Source organism: Osmerus eperlanus, chromosome 8 (genome assembly GCF_963692335.1).
Source record: "Osmerus eperlanus chromosome 8, fOsmEpe2.1, whole genome shotgun sequence".
Taxonomy (NCBI): Eukaryota; Metazoa; Chordata; class Actinopteri; order Osmeriformes; family Osmeridae; genus Osmerus; species Osmerus eperlanus.
In genome coordinates, this window is record NC_085025.1 from 17,942,287 (window position 1) to 17,961,027 (window position 18,741).

The 18,741-nt window shown below is 44.3% G+C and overlaps 1 protein-coding gene across 1 annotated transcript in view; it reads right to left on the bottom strand.

The window, feature by feature from the left end:
* Positions 1-761: 761 nt before the first annotated feature.
* The window catches only part of ppp2r5a (protein phosphatase 2, regulatory subunit B', alpha isoform), a 94,701-nt gene continuing 76,721 nt past the window's right edge, over positions 762-18,741 (bottom strand). The window contains exons 7-13 of the mRNA XM_062468327.1: positions 4,637-4,745; positions 4,307-4,360; positions 4,061-4,111; positions 3,752-3,871; positions 3,468-3,595; positions 2,484-2,585; positions 762-2,085 (exon numbers count right to left, since the gene is read on the bottom strand). Coding sequence (XP_062324311.1) covers positions 1,845-2,085; positions 2,484-2,585; positions 3,468-3,595; positions 3,752-3,871; positions 4,061-4,111; positions 4,307-4,360; positions 4,637-4,745 — 805 coding nt within the window. The 3' untranslated portion in view covers positions 762-1,844. The remainder of the gene's footprint in view (positions 2,086-2,483; positions 2,586-3,467; positions 3,596-3,751; positions 3,872-4,060; positions 4,112-4,306; positions 4,361-4,636; positions 4,746-18,741) is intronic.

Genomic DNA, 18,741 nt, shown 5'->3' on the forward strand with positions numbered 1-18,741 from the left:
CGCCCCTATCGTCATAGCACCCCTGGCGGCTGCCCGGTTGGCCCGTGCCTTAAACCGCCCCTGATGAAAAGAATCTTCATTAGCATGCAATATCAATGTTTCCAAATTATCCATAGTTTAAGAGAAACATTTCAACACATTTCATTAAGTCAAATTGTTTTCAAATGTTTATATCCCCCAGATAATCAGTGCCTAAAATGATCAGGAACTAGTTTACATGATCTGACTGCCCGAAGCATCATCTTATGCTGGGTACACACTAAAAGATTTTTGAAATCTTTAAGATTTTCAAAATGTGAGAGACCACAAACATGAGGACAAATAAATCCTAGATGTAACTGTTTTGCTCCTATAGTGTGTGGTGTTTGTCCTCGGGGTTTCCCCCACACATCAGGATTTCTGATCGTAAATATTCAACACTATTCGCGATTGGGGCGGCTCCGACGTTCTTCCGAGCAAGTTCGGTCACTGAACACACCTCGGGAAAATCTGATCAAATAATCTGTAGATAAATCGGGACATTACCTAGGATTATCGGGACATACCTAGGATTGTCGGAAGAGGGAAATCGGCCCAAAATCAGCCCGATTATCTTGTGGTGTGTGCCCAGCATTACTTAGTTTCCCAACATGTGGCATTCTTTACAAACGACTAATAGTAGAAGGTCTTGAAATTAGTCTCTATTTGTAGACTCTGGCACCACCTATTGGCTACAACCATCCACTGCTACTCAACACAAAATCAAACGTTACTACTGTACATTGAGTAGAAACATAAGGTAGACTTTATTTTGATGGTGTTCAAAACCTATATAAGGTCTGTCATTACAAAACAGGTTCCCCACACAGTTGTATGTCACAGAGATTGGAATGGTACACTCTGACAGAAAAGGCATCAGAAAGACTGGGACCTACAATAGAGAACAGACACGATAAAGCAGACAATCCCCTCATACATACTGTACACATGCGCACGCACACACACTAACTCCATCCAGCCATGTTTTATCTGCAAAACCAGACAATCTGTCACCACCTAGTTTAAAAACCAAGATCTTTGTCTAACAATACTCGGAAAAAATATATGGCTCATTTTTACTCATTTTTTTATCAATCAATTATATATTCAGACTGAAAAAATATGGAATTAAATCTGTGCCCATTTTGTTGTTCATTTGTCTAAAGTCTGTCATTTCAATACTTACTGTAAATAGTCTTCTGGCTGCAGATCTGCAGGTGTCACAACAGCTAGAACATTAAGCTTCATGTATTCAGATAGAAATATCAAACATCCGAACAACACAAGATCTCATGATAGTGACATTCACAAAGGTCTCATTTGGGAAATATGAACACCCTGGGCTCTCTAGCCACCCCCTCTCCCCCACCTCTTAAAGTTTTCACCCCTGTGTGTTGGCAGCAGTGAGGAAAGCACATACAAAATAGACAACATCTTCAAATAGCCATTGAGCTTCTCTAAGTGCAGCACAATCAGAAACGTTATTTTCAAGTCATTATCCCCCCCTGCAACTCCCGTATTTGTATACAATGAATATCACAAAAAATTCTCAGTTAGGAAACTAAATGTGAAAGGATAAATCTTTGATCAGACAAATTTTTTTTACCAATATACTGTGGCCACACTGTAACATCCAAAAATAGTCTTAAGTTGAAATATATGTTTCCTGCCATAGAATTGCTGGCATTGAAGTAGATTTATATAGATTTAACATACTGATGAGGTTTATCTTTTTTTCTCTTTTTGCTATTATCTTTCCTCCATCTCTCCCCCCCCCCCTTCCTGACAGTCTCAAACCATTAAGGAGTAGAAAATGCAGTCCTGTGTCATTTGGCCTCTGTGACGCTCTCCTCGGTCTCCATGGCGACGGCGAGGCCTTCGAGCTCTGCAGCAATGGTGGCCGTGGTGCTCTTCTCTTTGTCGTCACCGTGATTGTTGTTGTTGCTGTTGTTGTTGTGGGCGTTGAGGAGGCCGTGGCTGTTGTTTTGGACCAACACAGAGTTGCTGAGCCGCAGCTCATCCAGCTTCTTCCACAACTCCTCCCTCTCCTGCTCCTTCTTCTTCTCCCTGGAGGTCAGAGAGGCCATCTCGTTTGAACTAGTTTGTGTGATGAAGATTCTAACTCTACACACAGGTATTACCTAAACTTTGTTTTGCCAAGTAAGCACCTCATAAGTGCTCCTTCTGAGTTGAGCCCATTTGGACAGAGTTACAGAAGTGTGGAAGCACAGTGACACCATTTACATTTACATTTTAGTCATTTAGCAGACGCTCTTATCCAGAGTGACTTACAGTACGTACAGGGACATTCCCCCTAGGCAAGTAGGGTGAAGTGCCTTGACCAAGGACACATCATTTGGACCGGGAATCGAACCGTCAACATTCTGATTAATAGCCCGATTCCCTAACCGCTCAGCCATCTGACTCCAGCTGACACCAGCTGCAGCTAGGGGGCGCTCACTCACCGTTGCCTGTCTGATTTGTAGGAGGCCGTCAGCTCGTCAAACAGTGTGCTGTTCATCTCCATCAATGTCTTCAGCACGTTGTACACCAGGGCTACAATCGTCCTGGAGGAAGGGAAACATATATACATCATACTGGCATTATGACCCTGTCCATGCACACAGAGTGGACAGCATCAACAGCTTTCAGAGGACAGTGAACATGATGTTGCAGATATCTCTAGTTGGCACCACCTATATTCTCTCTCATATATTTTTTTGTTTATTCATTATCCCCCCCCCCCCCCCTTAGATTTTTTTTTTGCACTACATAGACAATGTCGGTGTCAAAATGTGAGTCCCGTCCCGATTCCGTATTCGCTCGAACGTTCCGTTTGACAGTTCAGGCCTAATTTAAGTTTTTGTGGAGAAAAGTGAGGCATTTCCCCAGAAATTGTACCCTCTCTAGGAATATGGACTCAACTTGAGTCTAACTTCTGCTTTGCACAGCTTCCAGGCACATTCATCACTTCTTGTGATTCCTGCAACTGTGTCCTTTCCCAGCACTTTGTCTTTGAGATACTGTTGTTCCACTGTCAAGATAATGCACCCATGAATAGATGAAGTTGCACTTAAGATATGTTGATCTTTCTGCTGCACTGTACTAGGCACTACTGTAATCAAAATGTTATTGTTACACTATAGTTGAGGAATTGAGATAGTGTTATGGCACTGTAATATTATTTTTGTTCGCCGCACCTTTTAGCTGACATGTGGTTAGTTTGCATTGTGGCTTGAAAATACAGACCATTCTTTGACTCTGAACACTGAATTACTGTAGAACTATGCACTTTGGATGAAACCATCAGCACAGATGTTTCTAAACTCCTGCACAGTAGGGTTTTGGTATGTGGCACTAAAGTGATGAACCAGTCAGGAGAGGTGAGAATCAGCTGTAGTGACATGGTGTCAGAGGGTGATGAGGTGAAGGCTGTATGCCATACGTACGGATTCCAGTGTTCTTTGGAGATTCTGTACAGGCTGCCAAACATAGTTGGCAGAATCTTGTGGATGTTCTCCTCAATCAGACTGAGGATGTACTCGTTATTCCAGAAGTAGAGAGCTCGCTCAGCTACCTGAAAGAAACACAGAGTTGCCATCTCTCCAGATACAGCCCTTCTCCGTTCCTCAGGACAGGGATGCATGTCAGGTGGAACATCCACTTTGAGGCAAACACACTTTCAAAAGGAAAAGGAGCTTAAGTTGTTGTGTGTGTGCACTTTCACATGTACCTGGAAGTGGGGATTGGCCACACACTTGGAGATCTGCTTGAATAGAGGTTCCTGGATCTTCTTAAACTGTGTGGGCTCAATTACATCCAAGATCTCTTCGATTTCACCCAGGTACATTACCTAGACAGATGGACACAACACATAGGACCATCAATACAAAGATCTGCTAGGTGGGACATCGTTGGCATGGAAGAGGGATTATTACAGACTGGTTTGGCATGGGAGAGGGGTTATTAGAGACTGGTTTAGCATGGGAGAGGGGTTATTACAGACTGATTTAGCATGGAAGAGGGGCTATTACAGACATACCTCCTTCTGGCTACAGGTTTTGGGCCAAAACTTCAACAGCCCACGAATCACCTGCGAACACAAAAGAGAACCTTAAAAAAGGATAATTCGGTCTCTTATGTTTGACTTTTACGATCAGAAGACTTAGGGAACTTAGTCTGTATGACCAGGATCCTTTTTTTCTATATGGATGCTACAGCATTAAGTGCTTTCTGTATCCTCTCAAAGTGACCGTTCTATAGACAGCACATCACGCTCTAAGCTTACCGGCTCAGTGAGGGTAGGATCCTTCTCCAGGAACTGGACCACACAGTAGGCCAGCTAACAGGAACATGGGATAGAGAGAGGGCTTTAGGTGAACAGAAGGTATTACATGAAACAAACTGTACATATCAAATGGGGCCTGCAAGGACTTTATTCACATCAGAATCAGAAAGGGTTTTACATACCAAACATGTTGATGTCACAGCCACTAGGTGGCTGTACAATCCAATCCAAAACAAAATATGGACCCCAAGAAATGTATAAATCTCTATGAGTATATAGATGGTTAGGCCCTGTCCTGCAGCGTTATCAGGTGAGCGCTGGGACAGTTACCTGGGCGTGGAACAGGGCCAGTCCTTTAGCGGTGTGCATGGGGATGAGCACCTTCATCAGGAACTGCTTGTGCTCTGCCTTCAGCGGCAGCGCAAACCCGTTGATGATGCTGCGGACAGAAGCAGAAGTGAACTCGACACCATGACCGGGGGACAACGGCAACACCCTGGAGAGGATACTCGTAGGACAGGACGGTGCTCAGTGGGGGAGGAGCAGAACGTCGGGTTCGCGCCAGGAGGGGTATAAAAAAAATTATGTAAATAGTTTAACTGTTCTTTGTGAATGGATTGAGTAACCGAATCAACGGACCCTTTGTAGATACATGTGGTGTCCACATTCTTTCTGTCTCTAAGCGTCCCAGTCCTTTAATACATCTGTGTATGTTTACTGAGCGTCATCCTAGCCATCATCACCCTTTTGTCACTTTACACTAAAGCAGACAATACAAACAAATACCTAAACTAACTAAACTAACCGCGGTAAAGTTAAAGGTCATGTTGCAGGGTTAATTTTCCAACAAATTTGCGCAATTTGCTTGTTGGTAATAAACATTTAAACTGTGATCCATTGTATTTTATTTGATGTTGTTGGGTGTCACAAAATCGAATATAATACAAAATATAGCTGCAAGCAGCAATGAGGTGGCCAAGCAGTCAAATGACCCAGAAAACATTTTAGACATCCTCAGAACTGTACCGGGCTGTACCGGGCAAACGGTTTCGAAAATCTAGCTTTTGTGAGGCTTGGTCTGAAGATAATCTTTGGTGAAGATTGGACAACATTTGTAGGAGGAGTAGAGAAAAAGTTTTTTTCATTAATTCAAAATGGCGGCCGCATCAATTCGGCTGTTATCACAAGTTATCATGTGTCACACACGGGATGTCTCAAGATATCATGAGACAAAGGAATCACTTAATAAAGGCAAAAAAATCTACTGTTATTGGCCAAAACGCATTTTTGCTTCCTGCGGCCACGCCCAATGGTCACATGACATCAAATTGTTTGGACATCCTCAGAAGAGGGTTCCGAGTCGAAATACCAAGTTTGGTGTTGATATCTCATAGAGTTGCTGAAATTGACACCATATGGTGTGTTGAACTCGTCTTGATCCAGGGAATCCAACGGTACCTCATTTTTGAAAATCGGTCATACAGTTCAAAAGTTACGTGTGTAAACGCAAGTCCAACTTTGACCTGTTGGTGGGGCTAGAGTGCTCCAATTGGAGACATGATACTTGGTGGAAATAATGAAGGGACTGTGCCAAATTTTACAACTTTTTACATTACATTTACATTACATTTATTCATTCAAAGCAGATGCTTTTATCCAAAGCAACTTCCAAGAGAGAGCTTTACAAAAGTGCATAGGTCACGGATCATAACAACGAGATAGCCCCAAACATTGCAGGTAGCCAAAACATGAAGCATACATTGTGAAAAACCAAATAGCCTAAGTGCCAAAGGCAAGAACCATAAGAGCATGTAGTAAAACAAGTTGCAACTAGTGATAAACAATTTAACTGTTTGAATTGTTTATCACTTGTATTATTGTTTTTATTGATTTTATGTAAAGCACCTTGAGCTACAATTCTTGTATGAAATGTGCTATATAAATAAAGTCTTACTTACTTACTTACTTACTAGAGAGCCTACAATTTCTGGGGAAATTGTAGGGTGTGCTTGCTTGCATCGGTTGCAGATGGGTCCCTTTATTAACTGTAATTTTTACAACTGATATTTTTGTATATTTTATATAAAAATGACTTATTATTTATGAAGATTGCATAGATTTAAAAGCATAGCCTACATTTGTTGCTGCTCATGTACAATTCAAAATACAAAAAGTGAAGTGTAGAATGTCCCTGTACTTCCTGTAAGTCGCTCTGGATAAGGGTATCTGCTAAATGACTAAATGTAAATGTAGAATGAATCTAACCTATATGACTTAAACTTCACCTTAAGTTTTTCCCTTCTAGTGATATTTTCAAGCATTTAGCCCACTCATTTCATTCATTCATTAAGAACCCCCTTTGAAACAAGCTGAACCCCCTTGAAACAAGCTATTTTAAGTAACAACGTTGTCACCGGCAGTATTAGATGGAATCACGATTGAAACAGTACCATCTGCTAACTGAAAATATGCCCCCAAAAACGTAAATAAGGTTGACATTTATTTAGGGGAAAATCGCTCATTCAAAAAAAAGCTCACTAGTAGCGATCATTGTCAGTAACAACCATAGACTTATTATATAGGTAACAACTCAAAATGCGATGTAGCCCTGTGTGGAGAAGCTGACCCCGGTAAATTGTACTAGACTACTGCTGTGTTCGTCTGGGTGGTAGTGATTGCGTTGCTTGAATTCGATGTAACGTTCCGTTTCCGGTTTAGGCTGATTTTTTTCATGAACAGATTGACAAAGTTTAGGCTGTGGCAATGAAGTTCAGGTTAGTAGTCAGATAGTTTCACCAATTGAAAGACTTTTGATTTAAGTAAGGGGAGTGCCGAACATGTTCTGTCGCCGTTTGACTTCCTAAACAGCTGTGGAGTTATTTTTATTTCTAGTGTCTTGCGTACAGCGTTGCAGTGAGCTACACTGGTTCGAAACCACAGGTAATGATAATTTCACCAACAAAAATTTTATTTGTGAGGAATGTTTATTTAAAGGACCCATGACATGAAAACTTCCCTTTAAGAGGTTATTTAACATTAATATGAGTTCCACTAGCCTGCCTTTGGTCCCCCAGTGGCTAGAAATTTTGATAGGTGTAAACCAAGCCCTGGGTGTTCTTCTCCGCCTTTAAAAAAATTAAAGCTCAAATGCTCGGTTTTGAAAATGCTATCCTTGTGACGTCAGAAGGAGGAAGGTTACCTCCCCTTTCTCTGGCCTGCCCATGAGAATCTGGCAATGCAAGTGCAATATCGTTTTTTCCTCGAGAGACATCTTGGCTTGCAAACGAACGAAGCATAACAGTTGCTCAGTGTTTGTATGTACAAATGAAAACAAAAGTATTTTTTTAGTTCCTTCATCCGAGCCTCTGAAGAACCAGTGTCTTAATTTTATTTTCTCTGGAAATGCGCCGGCACAACTTCCCAAAGTTTTGTATGTCTGCGCCACAACTGTCTCAACTTGGGCCAATACAAAGCTGGCCTTCCTGACCATCTAAAATTAAATTCTGGATCAGTACCAACTCTCCTTGGTGCGGCCACAAACCTCGGATAAGTAAGTCAACTAACGCTCATTTTGTTGCTTTACTGTATATGGTTACCTAGCTTGCTACTCTTCATCATGTCAGAATGTCACCTTCAGAATGTGGCTGTAAAATTATCTCTGCAGCTAACAGCTAACCGCTCAGTTACTGTCGCTAACAGTAGCGGCGGTTAGAACCGAAACTGTACTGTACTGTAACGAGTGGTACGTGCCAGTGGAGTGAGTGGTACATGACAGTAGCTAGTGGTACGTGCCATTGCCTCCACTGGTACGTGACAGTAGCTAGTGGTACATGCCAGTGCCTCTACTGGCACATGACAGTTACTGTTCTGTTGATAGTGGTACGCAAGTGTCTCGTGGCAGTTGCATTGGGTGTCTTGCAGCTTTAGTTTACTGTTGTGTAACTGCCCCACGGCCATTTTAGAATAAGAGAACAGGCTATAAACTTTTATTTTTGAAATATAAGTTAAACTGTTCGTGCTAACAGACTCCAAACCATACTTTTGATGTCTCACTACAAGCTCACCATACGAAGTAGTCTATTTAGACATTATGTTGCATATAGTGTAATAGTGTGACTGTAATGTAAAGCAGATTTGTACACACGTAATGAATGTGTGTACAAATGAATGAATTAGTAAAAAATTATTTTATTCAGAGTAACCGAATTTAAGCGTGCACATGAGCCACCGTTGTAGACTCTCCTACGTCTCTAATGCACATCGTTGTGTTGTTATCAGCGCCTCCTAGTGGCGTATATAATTAATTGTAATAACTGAAGTCAACATATAGGTAGCCTACATTTGCATTTCCCCCTCCCTGAGTCACCACCTTACCGCGGTGGAGGGGTTTGCGTGTCCTAATGATCCTGGAAGCTATTTTGTCGGGGGTTTTATGCCCCTGGTAGGGTCACCTAGGGCAAACAGGTTCCAGGTGAAAGACCAGACAAAGCGTGGCTCAAAAAAACATGAAGAAACACAACAATGGTTCCCAGTTGCCCTTGCCCGGACGTGGGTCACCGGGGGCCCCCCCTGGAGCCAGGCCCGGGGGTGGGGCCTGATGGCGAACGCCTGGTGGCCGGGCCTTTTCCCATAGGACCCGGCCGGGCTCAGCCCGAAGAAGCAACGTGGGACCCCCTTCCAGTGGGCTCACCACCTACAGGAGGGGTCATGGGGGTCGGGTGCAGTGTGAGACGGGCGGCGGCCGAAGGCGTGGGCCTTGGCGGTCCAATCCTCGGCTGCAGAAGGTAGCTCTAGGGACGTGGAACGTCACCTCGCTGGCGGGAAAGGAGCCTGAGCTGGTGCGCGAGGTAGAAAGGTTACGGCTAGATATAGTCGGCCTCGCCTCGACGCATAGCATCGGCTCCTTGAGAGGGGCTGGACTCTCTTCCACTCTGGAGTTGCCCTTGGTGAGAGGCGTCGAGCTGGGGTGGGAATACTTGTTTCCCGTTGGTTCGGCGCCTGTACGTTGGGGTTCACCCCGGTGGACGAGAGGGTAGCCTCCCTCCGCCTTCGGGTGGGGGGACGGGTCCTCACTGTTGTTTGCGCTAACGCACCAAACGGCAGCGCAGAATACCCACCCTTTTTGGAGTCTCTGGGGGGGGTGCTGGAAAGCGCTCCTCCCGGAGATGCCCTCGTCCTCCTGGGGGACTTCAATGCTCATGTGGGCAACGACAGTGAGACCTGGAGGGGCGTGATTGGGAGGAACGGCCTCCCCGATCTGAACCTGAGCGGTGTTTTGTTGTTGGACTTTTGTGCTAGACACGGCTTGTCCATAACGAACGCCATGTTCAAGCATAAGGGTGTCCATATGTGCACTTGGCACCAGGACACCCGAGGTCTCAGTGCGATGATCGACTTTGTAGTCGTGTCGTCGGACGTGAGACCGAATGTCTTGGACACTCGGGTGAGGAGAGGGGCGGAGCCGTCAACTGATCACCACCTGGTGGTGAGTTGGCTACGATGGTGGGGGAGGACGCCGGTCAGGCATGGCAGGCCCAAACGTAATGTGAGGGTCTGCTGGGAACGGCTGGCAGAATCTCCTGTCAGAAGGAGCTTCAACTCCCACCTCCGGGAGAGCTTCGATCATGTCTCGGGGGGGGGGGCGGGGGGGGGACATTGAGTCTGAATGGGCCATGTTCCGGGCCTCCATTGTTGTGGCGGCCGACCGGAGCTGCGGCCGCAAGGTGGTCGGTGCATGTCGCGGCGGTAACCCTCAAACCCGGTGGTGGACACCGGAGGTGAGGGATGCCGTCAAGCTGAAGAAGGAGGCCTATCAGACTTTATTGGCTGGTAGGACTCCAGAGGCAGCTGATGTGTACCGGCAGGCCAAGCGGAATTCGGCTTTGGCGGTCGCGGAGGCAAAAACCCGGGCGTGGGAGGAGTTCGGCGAGGCCATGGAGAACGACTTCCGAACGGCTTTTAGAAAAGGTTCTGGACCACCATCCGGCGACTCAGGAGGGGGAAGCAGTGCACTGTCAACGCTGTATATGGTGGGGATGGTGCGCTGCTGACCTCGACGGGGGACGTCCTGGATTGGTGGAAGGAATCTTTTGAAGACCTCCTTAATTCCACCAACACGCTTTCCGACATGGAAGCAGAGTCTGGGGACGTCAGGGGGGGGGGGCCCTTCTATCTCTGGGGCTGAGGTCGCCGAGGTGGTTAAAAAGCTCCGCGGTGGCAGAGCCCCTGGGGTGGATGAGGTCCGCCCGGAGTTCCTTAAGGCACTGGATGTTATAGGGCTGCCTTGGTTGACTTGACTCGGGGACAGTGCCTCTGGACTGGCAGACCAGGGGTGGTGGTTCCCCTCTTTAAAAAGGGGGACCGGAGGGTGTGCTACTCCTCAGTGTCACTGGGAAACCTCGGATTCAGGAGGAGCAATGTGGTTTTCGTCCTGGCCGTGGAACTGTGGACCAGCTCTACAGCCTCGGCAGGGTCCTGGAGGGTGAATGGGAGTTCGCCCAACCAGTCTACACATGTTTTGTGGATTTTGGAAAAGGCGTTCGACCGGGTCCCTTGGGGGCTCATGTGGGGGGTGCTCCGGGAGTACGGGATACCGGATTCCCTGATCGGGGCTGTCCGGTCCCTGTACGACCGGTGCCAGAGTTTGGTCCGCATTGCCGGCAGTAAGTCGAACTTGTTCCCGGTGAGGGTTGGACTCCGCCAGAGCTGCCCTTTGTCACCGATTCTGTTCATAATCGGATCGGTGCTGCGTCCCCAGTGATGCGGGCTCTGCACCGGTCCGTCGTGGTGAAGAAGGAGCTGAGTCAAAAGGCGAAGCTCTCTATTTACCAGTCGATCTACGTTCCTATCCTCCCCTATGGTCACGAACTGTGGTTCGTGACCGAAAGAACGAGATCGCGAATACAAGCGGCCGAAATGAGTTTTCTCCGCAGGGTGTCCGGGCTCTCCCTTAGAGATAGGGTGAGAAGCTTGGTCATCCGGGAGGGGCTCAGAGTAAAACCGCTGCTCCTCCGCGTCGAGAGGAGCCAGTTGAGGTGGCTCGGGCATCTGATCAGGATGCCTCCTGGATGCCTCCCTGGTGAGGTGTTCTGGGCACGTCCCACTGGGAAGAGGCCCCGGGGAAGACCCAGGACACGCTGGAGGGACTATGTCTCTCGGCTGGCCTGGGAACACCTTGGGGTCCCCCAGGAAGAGCTGGTGGAACTGGCCGGGGAGAGGGAAGTCTGGGCCTCCCTGCTTAGGTTGCTGCCCCCGCGACCCGACCCCCGGACAAGCAGCAGATGATGACGATGACGACATTTGCATTTCGATACTCTGAGTAAATATAGGTGTAAACGCAAGCTGTAAGTATGATTTTGTCGATAACAGTTAGCAATGCTAACGTCTCCTGTATCTAGCATAGGTAGAATGCTAAATACGTTTCTAAACACATCAACATACCTTACTTAGCAAATGACTCTAGCTAGACTAGCTGTAGTCGGGGGAAGGGAAGCTTCCGAAAAAATAGCCAGAAAACGAATAGCAGTCTGGCCTATTGCCAACGCCTGTCAAGATTATTTATTTGAAATAACTAGAGAAAGGCAGGTGCTAGATACAGGATACGTTAGCATTGCTAATAACTGTTACCGACAAAATCATACTACAGCTTGCGGTTGGGATGAACATAAAGTCGGAACACATCTCTTTTCAGCAACAGCAACAAATCCTGCTTTACATTGTCCCAGGTTTTCTAAACGTCCTTGGTAAAATGGTTCACGCAAATGTGTCCAGGGTCGAACTGCACATGGATCTTCTACGCTACGGTATAGACAAACATCATGCCCGTCTAGTCAATGTTAGATAGACTCTAGCTCATCTGCTTTTTAGTAACGCTGATTTGCAAGGAATGCAAGAACAGCTAGATAGCGAAAACACCTAGACTGTAAACTAGTTTAGCTTGCTAACGCAAGAGCATAGGTAGAATGTGTGATGATGTAGCCTAGTTTATTGGCAATGGGGCTAAAGTTATTTCATGTTCCTGACTGTTTCATTCAAATAAATAAAACGTGTTGTCATGTAATTCTACAATTCAAGATGCATGTTTGTCCAGATCTATTTTTCAGTACGATAACTAGAGCTAACTGAAGCTGAGTTGAATCACGATAGTTTGTTTGCTAAGCTGTAGTGCTAACGTTACCCACCTAAGGCGATCCCATTTGCTTCGACAACATAAGTGGAAACAACTAACGTAATCATTTCAAATGATACCTAGTCAATCAGTTGAAAACAGTGTTGTGTAGACACAATAGATTTATTTGTACGTTTTTATTTCAAGTCTCCACCTTCATGCTTCAGTGAGTGTTGGTAGTGTTGCGTCTCTGCTCCGCAGCTTCATTCGTTGTAAACCAACCAATCAGCGCGCAGCTCATGTATATATTCATGAGCATACCATAAAACGTTTTTTTCACGGGAAAATTTCACTGGATGTATAAGGGGGCATAGAACAGCACCCGGGCCATTTTCAGCCCAACCAATGTTACATACCCTATTCGGAGACCTTAAGGAACAGTGTGAAATACCCCAAAAACCCAGTCAATCACCCCTTTAATAACTTCTATTTTTAAGTTTAACAGCCTGACTTCATTGATCAGTTGTTAGGGGCTGCTGCAGCACACAAAAGAGCAGGCAAACTGAGCATTTGATTTGACATGGCTTGAAAATCTTGCTAGCTGACATGTCCAAAAAAACGTTTAAATTGACAGTTTTTCATAAGTAATCATATACTTTTTGTACATTATAATGAAGTTTACAAAACATCAAAAATCTCAATTTTGACAGAAAACGATTTTCGATCTTTTATGGCTTATAGCCAACAATTAGCGGCCGCGACATCCACAGGTTTCCACAGGCCGCCACACATTTAAAAAATAAAAGTTTATAGCCTGTTCTCCTATTCTTAAATGGCCGCGGGGCAGTTACATGACAGTAAACAAAAGCTGCAAGAGACCCAATGCAACTGCCACGAGACACTTGCGTAACACTATCAACAGAACAGTAACTGTCATGTGCCAGTAGAGGCGCTGGCATGTACCACTAGCCACTGTCACGTACCACTCGCTCCACTGGCACGTACCACTCACTACAGTATAGTACAGTTTCGGTTCTAACCGCCTCTCGTCGCTAATGTAAAGGTAGATAGCATCAAGTATGTGTGTGAATACACACACTGTAACACGAGTGTTGTACACTTCTTTGTTATTTGGATAACCGTTCTGCTGTTGGTGTTTCATGGCGTGCGATATCCGCCTTTCCCCTCATTGAAATGACTATGGGTGTGCACCTCTGCAAACCAGGGTGATAAGATGAGAATGGGCAAATTCGAGGCATCTTACAGCAACAGGGCTACGAGCCATTGCGATATATCCACTGTAAACATTAGCGTATGGTGCCGCCTCTCTCCTCCTCATTAGCATTTAAAGCAACAGACACCGAAACAGCTCGTTCTGAGGAAAGCTCATTGTGGGACTGCTCGTAGTGGCTGTAATTCTGCACCAAGGCTGAATTTCGGGAAAGACACTTCAGATACAATATTAGGGGACCATTAAGGCCTATATAAAGGCATCCAAAAACAGCATGTCATGGGATCTTTAAATAGAACTACCGTATTTCTTCGATTAAACGCTGCAGCGTTTATTACACAATGATCATTTTTGGTGCAGCGTTATTTCGAGGGCGGCGTTAATTTGAGGGCGGCGTTTAATTAGTAAGAGAGATTTAGTGAATTGTAGCTGCAGTGCGGCCATAGACAAACAAAGAATAGATAAGGAGGTCAAACACAAAGCCTAGTGTAAAATTGAAACCGCGCGTATCTACATTGTGTAGAAATCTGAAGCAGCATGCCGAAACGTTCTTACACTTTAGCTTTCAAACAGAGAGCTGTGCAGAAAGCACTCACCAGCAGCAACATATCTGTAGCTTGGGGTTGATGGAAGGCAAATTTGCGAGTGGTGAAGTAAAAGCATAAAAAAAAAGCATGTCATGTGACCTTTAACGATTGAAAACAGATGCATAGACCGCTGTAGTATGTGTTGCCCGGGCAACAGAGGCTAATGTCATGATGCTAATGCTTCAGTGAAATAGTAGACTACTGTTTCCGAAAGTAGATGTACTTCCTTCAGCTTATATTGGACATTACACTTCAGAATTGTGTTTCATATCACAAAGTAAAATGAGTAAATAGTTATCACCCTGGCCTCTTTGCTTGTGGAGTTTCTGCAGCTGCCTTGCAGTAAAGCTATAGTTAGCCTAGTCATCTCCCAGAAGTTAAGGAGCTGCTAAACGAATGCTCTGCTACAGGTAGTCACGCGTGTTTTCGTGACGTTAGTAACGTCAGTGACTGTGGCTAGCAAGTTAGCCACCGTTAGCTTCACTTGTCTCCACAAAAACTTAATTTCAACTTAAACCAGGCAACGGAACGTAAATAAAAATACAAGCAACGCAATCGCTACCAAGACGAACCCTTTGACAACGACGTTGTCTATGTAGTCCAAATATTGAGGGATCCTTAGGGGTGTGAAAAGAAACAATAACTAGAAAGTGCATTTCCTGCAGAAAATGTGTTAGAATGCTGTACCATTTGTATTTTTTGTAATATTAGTATTTTTTGTATTTTTATGATGTAAATTACTTCAACTTATATTTTATTTGACATTTTATTGTATAGTTTATTTTAATTCTAATTCCACTTAGTATTGCTAGTTATGTACCCTTAGTATAGTTAGTCCTCATATTTAAAGTTTAGATTCCTATATGTTTATTGTTTGCACCTTCCTGCCAAAGCAAATTCCTTGTCTATGCAAACTTTCATGGTGAATAAAACCCATTCTGATTCTGAAAGCTGAAATTTTGTAAAATTGCAGAAAATACAGAAATGAGAAAATACCAGTTAGCTGAAAGCTAAAATGAATGTAAAAAATGTGTGAGTCACACAAAAGAGGCAGTATGGAAGCTGAACTGCATCATCTAACAATGCTAAGAGCTGAAATACAATGCGGGAGATGCTGAAAGCTGAACTGTTAAACTGTAGAAGTAGTAGAATATTCGTTTTAGTAGTTGAAATTATAGTTGGGATAGTAATAGCAGTAGCAGATACAGTAGTATCAGTGGCGTAGTAGAATAAAACAGTTCCATTAGCAATAGTAGTAAAAGAGATATTAGCAGCATCTGCTGAATTAATAGTTGTAGTAGTGACATAAGATATAGCAGCAGGTGCAGTAGTAGTAGCAGCACGAGTAGCATCAGTAGTGGTAGTAGTTGTGTAGTAGTGCTCTTAGTCTTTTAATGAAACGAGTTGACTGAATAGCTCCGTCTTGTGACTCCACTAATAAGCTAATACCAATCACCTGTGTGAGAGACTGAGTGGTGCGTGTCTGTGTGGTTGCCACGATGATGGCGCAGCTGTGATCGCTAACGAGCTGGGCAGAGAGAATAACATACATTTACCTAGCACCACACCTCAAACAAGTTAACCTAGACGCAAAACTATACGTCCAATCCAAAAAATAAGGATATTTTCCGAGATCCAAGACTCTGCCGAAACCAGAGATATCCTTTATACGTCTGTGCGGTCAGAAATACGACTCTACCGGCAGTTTCAAAAACGTGTACCTTCTGCTTTCTCTGAGAAATTTGTCACCAGATTTGCATTGGTCTCTATGGGGCGAGAGTTGGACTTTGTCTCACTCTCGTGGGGCTCTGAACAAATGTGTAAGTCTGTTGGATTCCAGAGACAACTGTCTACGACCAGCACAAAATTAGCTATCTTTTGATCCAAAATTGAAGCATGAGTGAAAATTGTGGTAATGCTGACGAACTAGAAAGATTTTGAAGCTCCTCTCAACTGTAGCGTTTCACGCCTGGGACACAGTGGCTGCGAAGCGCCTGGACGCGCCGTGCAGCGCCACGATCGGCTACGACTGAGCAAAAGCTGTTCACACCAGATGCGCATTTCTCCGCAACGGTCATCAAGCCTTTCAGCTACTCTGAACTTTCCTTTTTCACTGACATGGTACATAAACATGGCATAGGCTATATTTGGGTAACGTGTTATTCCAACGGCCGCCCCAACAGCATCCCAACATTGATCCTTCTCTACGTTGTCCTTGTAAAATTGGTGCTGGGGGTCATACAACTCCCTTTCAACTTAGAGAAATAATTTAATGTCGTCCATCTCCTTGAATTTCTCGCTGATTTTCAAAATCGACTTGGGGGTTCTCTCTCGGTAGACTATGTCTGCTTGCGTGTGTGTTGTGTGCAATGCGTGACAACTCGTTTCTCTCAAACAAACAAAACAACTATGAGCATGATGGGTCAACAGATCAATCCATTTATTTTCATTCTTTTTTATCAGGGTAACCACATGGAACGGCCGTTCGTTACCAACATTGTGCAGTTAGGTTTTTATATAGAGTTAATATTGTACGTAGGCCTCCAAAGTAATATAACAAAAACAATGATAAAGTCTACAACTTTACAAATGTTCACCGTGCTCTACAATTAATGTAGTAAAATATTAACATGTTTTTGTATTCAAATATATCAACTAATATGGTGTATTCTATCATCCTGCAGCCGATTTCGCAAGCGTCTTGCGAAAATATTCGACCAGCTGCCGAAACGATCGCTGCAGATCGCAGGCAATCGCGGCGCTTTGCAGCCCTTCGCAGCCAGTGTGGTCGGCCCCATTTGATAACATGGGCGCCGAAAGAAAAAAGGCGGCGCTTCCAGGCGCTTCGCAGCAGATCGCAGGTAGTGTGTCCCAGGCGTCAGTCAGCACTCTAGGCTCTCACATACACACCCATGTAAATCTCAGAAACGGTTTGAAAAACTCGCGAAACATAATCAGTGAATAGATAGTTTAGGGTTTTGTCAACATTTTAAAGTTTAAATGGTGGCTGTAGCTGAAATATTGAGGAAGAAGAAGGATTTGAAAGTTGAAGAAGTTTAACCTTTTAAGGAGTGAGTTCTAAATATTACCGACGCTTCCACCAGAGTTATTTTTCCAAAACGGAAGCTAGCTAGCTTTAGTTAGCTTCCGTTACCTAGCAACCTAGCATAATACTCGTAGCAATGCTACTACCTGCTAGTATTACTTGTTAGCCTCCTAATTGTAAATTTTGAAGCCATACTATAGCGTTTGTCATATAGTTTTTGTCTATCGGAAAATAGTCGGTTGGAATGTTCAGAATCACACATGTGACGGTACTCTGTGGGGCCCGCTTTCGAACGATCACATATGTGTGACGCTACTCCTTAACGGGTTAAGAGGATTGAGAGGATTTGGAAAAAAAACTCCATTGGATAACCATGTAAAAATATTATGAATATTGATTTATATTAATTCAAGCATAAGGGGTACAAAGCTTAAAAGTCATAGCACCCACAGCCTAAAACTGCTGAATTTTTTGATAGCAGAAGGGTTTTAATACCTGAATATTTGAAAGAGCTGAAAGGTGTCAAGGAAAAAATTGAAGAATATGAAGAAGTTGAATAAAGATTCAAAGAACAATACTTGGAATGCTCTCGCCGAAGGCTTGAGCACACCCAATTAAACAACATGAACCTCAAAAGTGCAAGAGTGTACCTGTAGAAAGCAAGCAACAATAATATATTTCACAGCGAGTACAAGAATTTTAAATCAGTTACAACTAACCAACAAGAGCAACGAGTCTCTCAATAAGAGTCATTTGTGATCCTGGAGGAAACTAACATCAGGTCCAGCAAATCATCCTAAGTACCGTTGTACTCCCGGAACAAGTGCGTCTTGAGCCTTTTCTTTAAGGTGGGGAGACAGTCAGTGTCTCTGATGGAGGTGGGGAGTTGATTCCACCATTGGGGGGCCAGACAGGAGAAGAGCTTGTGTTCGGACCGTATGTTACCATACGATTCTCGGGGCTGCCATAGACTCCAATGGGAGAAGATGTGTAATAATAATAATAATAGTAAGAAAAGGTAGAAACACTTAAGTGGCTCCGCTGCTTCGCTGCTTGGCCACCAAAAAGTAGGTACTATCTGAGCCCGTCTACGGAGAGCCTGTCCACTCCAAGCCCCATTGTACAGAATTTGGTTGCAGTTCCACCGAGAGTTCCACTGGGGGTGATTGAGGGCGAGTGCAAAATGAATGGGAGTCCATGGACCTAGACGGCTAAATTTGTCTGATTGTCGTTGAGAAATCTCAGATTTGATTGTAGTTTTTGCATGGTCAACATGGATTATAGGTTGAAAAGTTGAATGAACGAGTACTTATGTCCTTTCGATTTCTTACAGGGTGAGTCATTGTTGCCCATAACACGCTAGCATTCTGTTAATGAATGCTGATTATATGACGTCATTGACATTTTAAAAAGCTTTTTATAACAAAAAAGCGACTTAATTTTTTTTTAACACCTAGCAGTGTG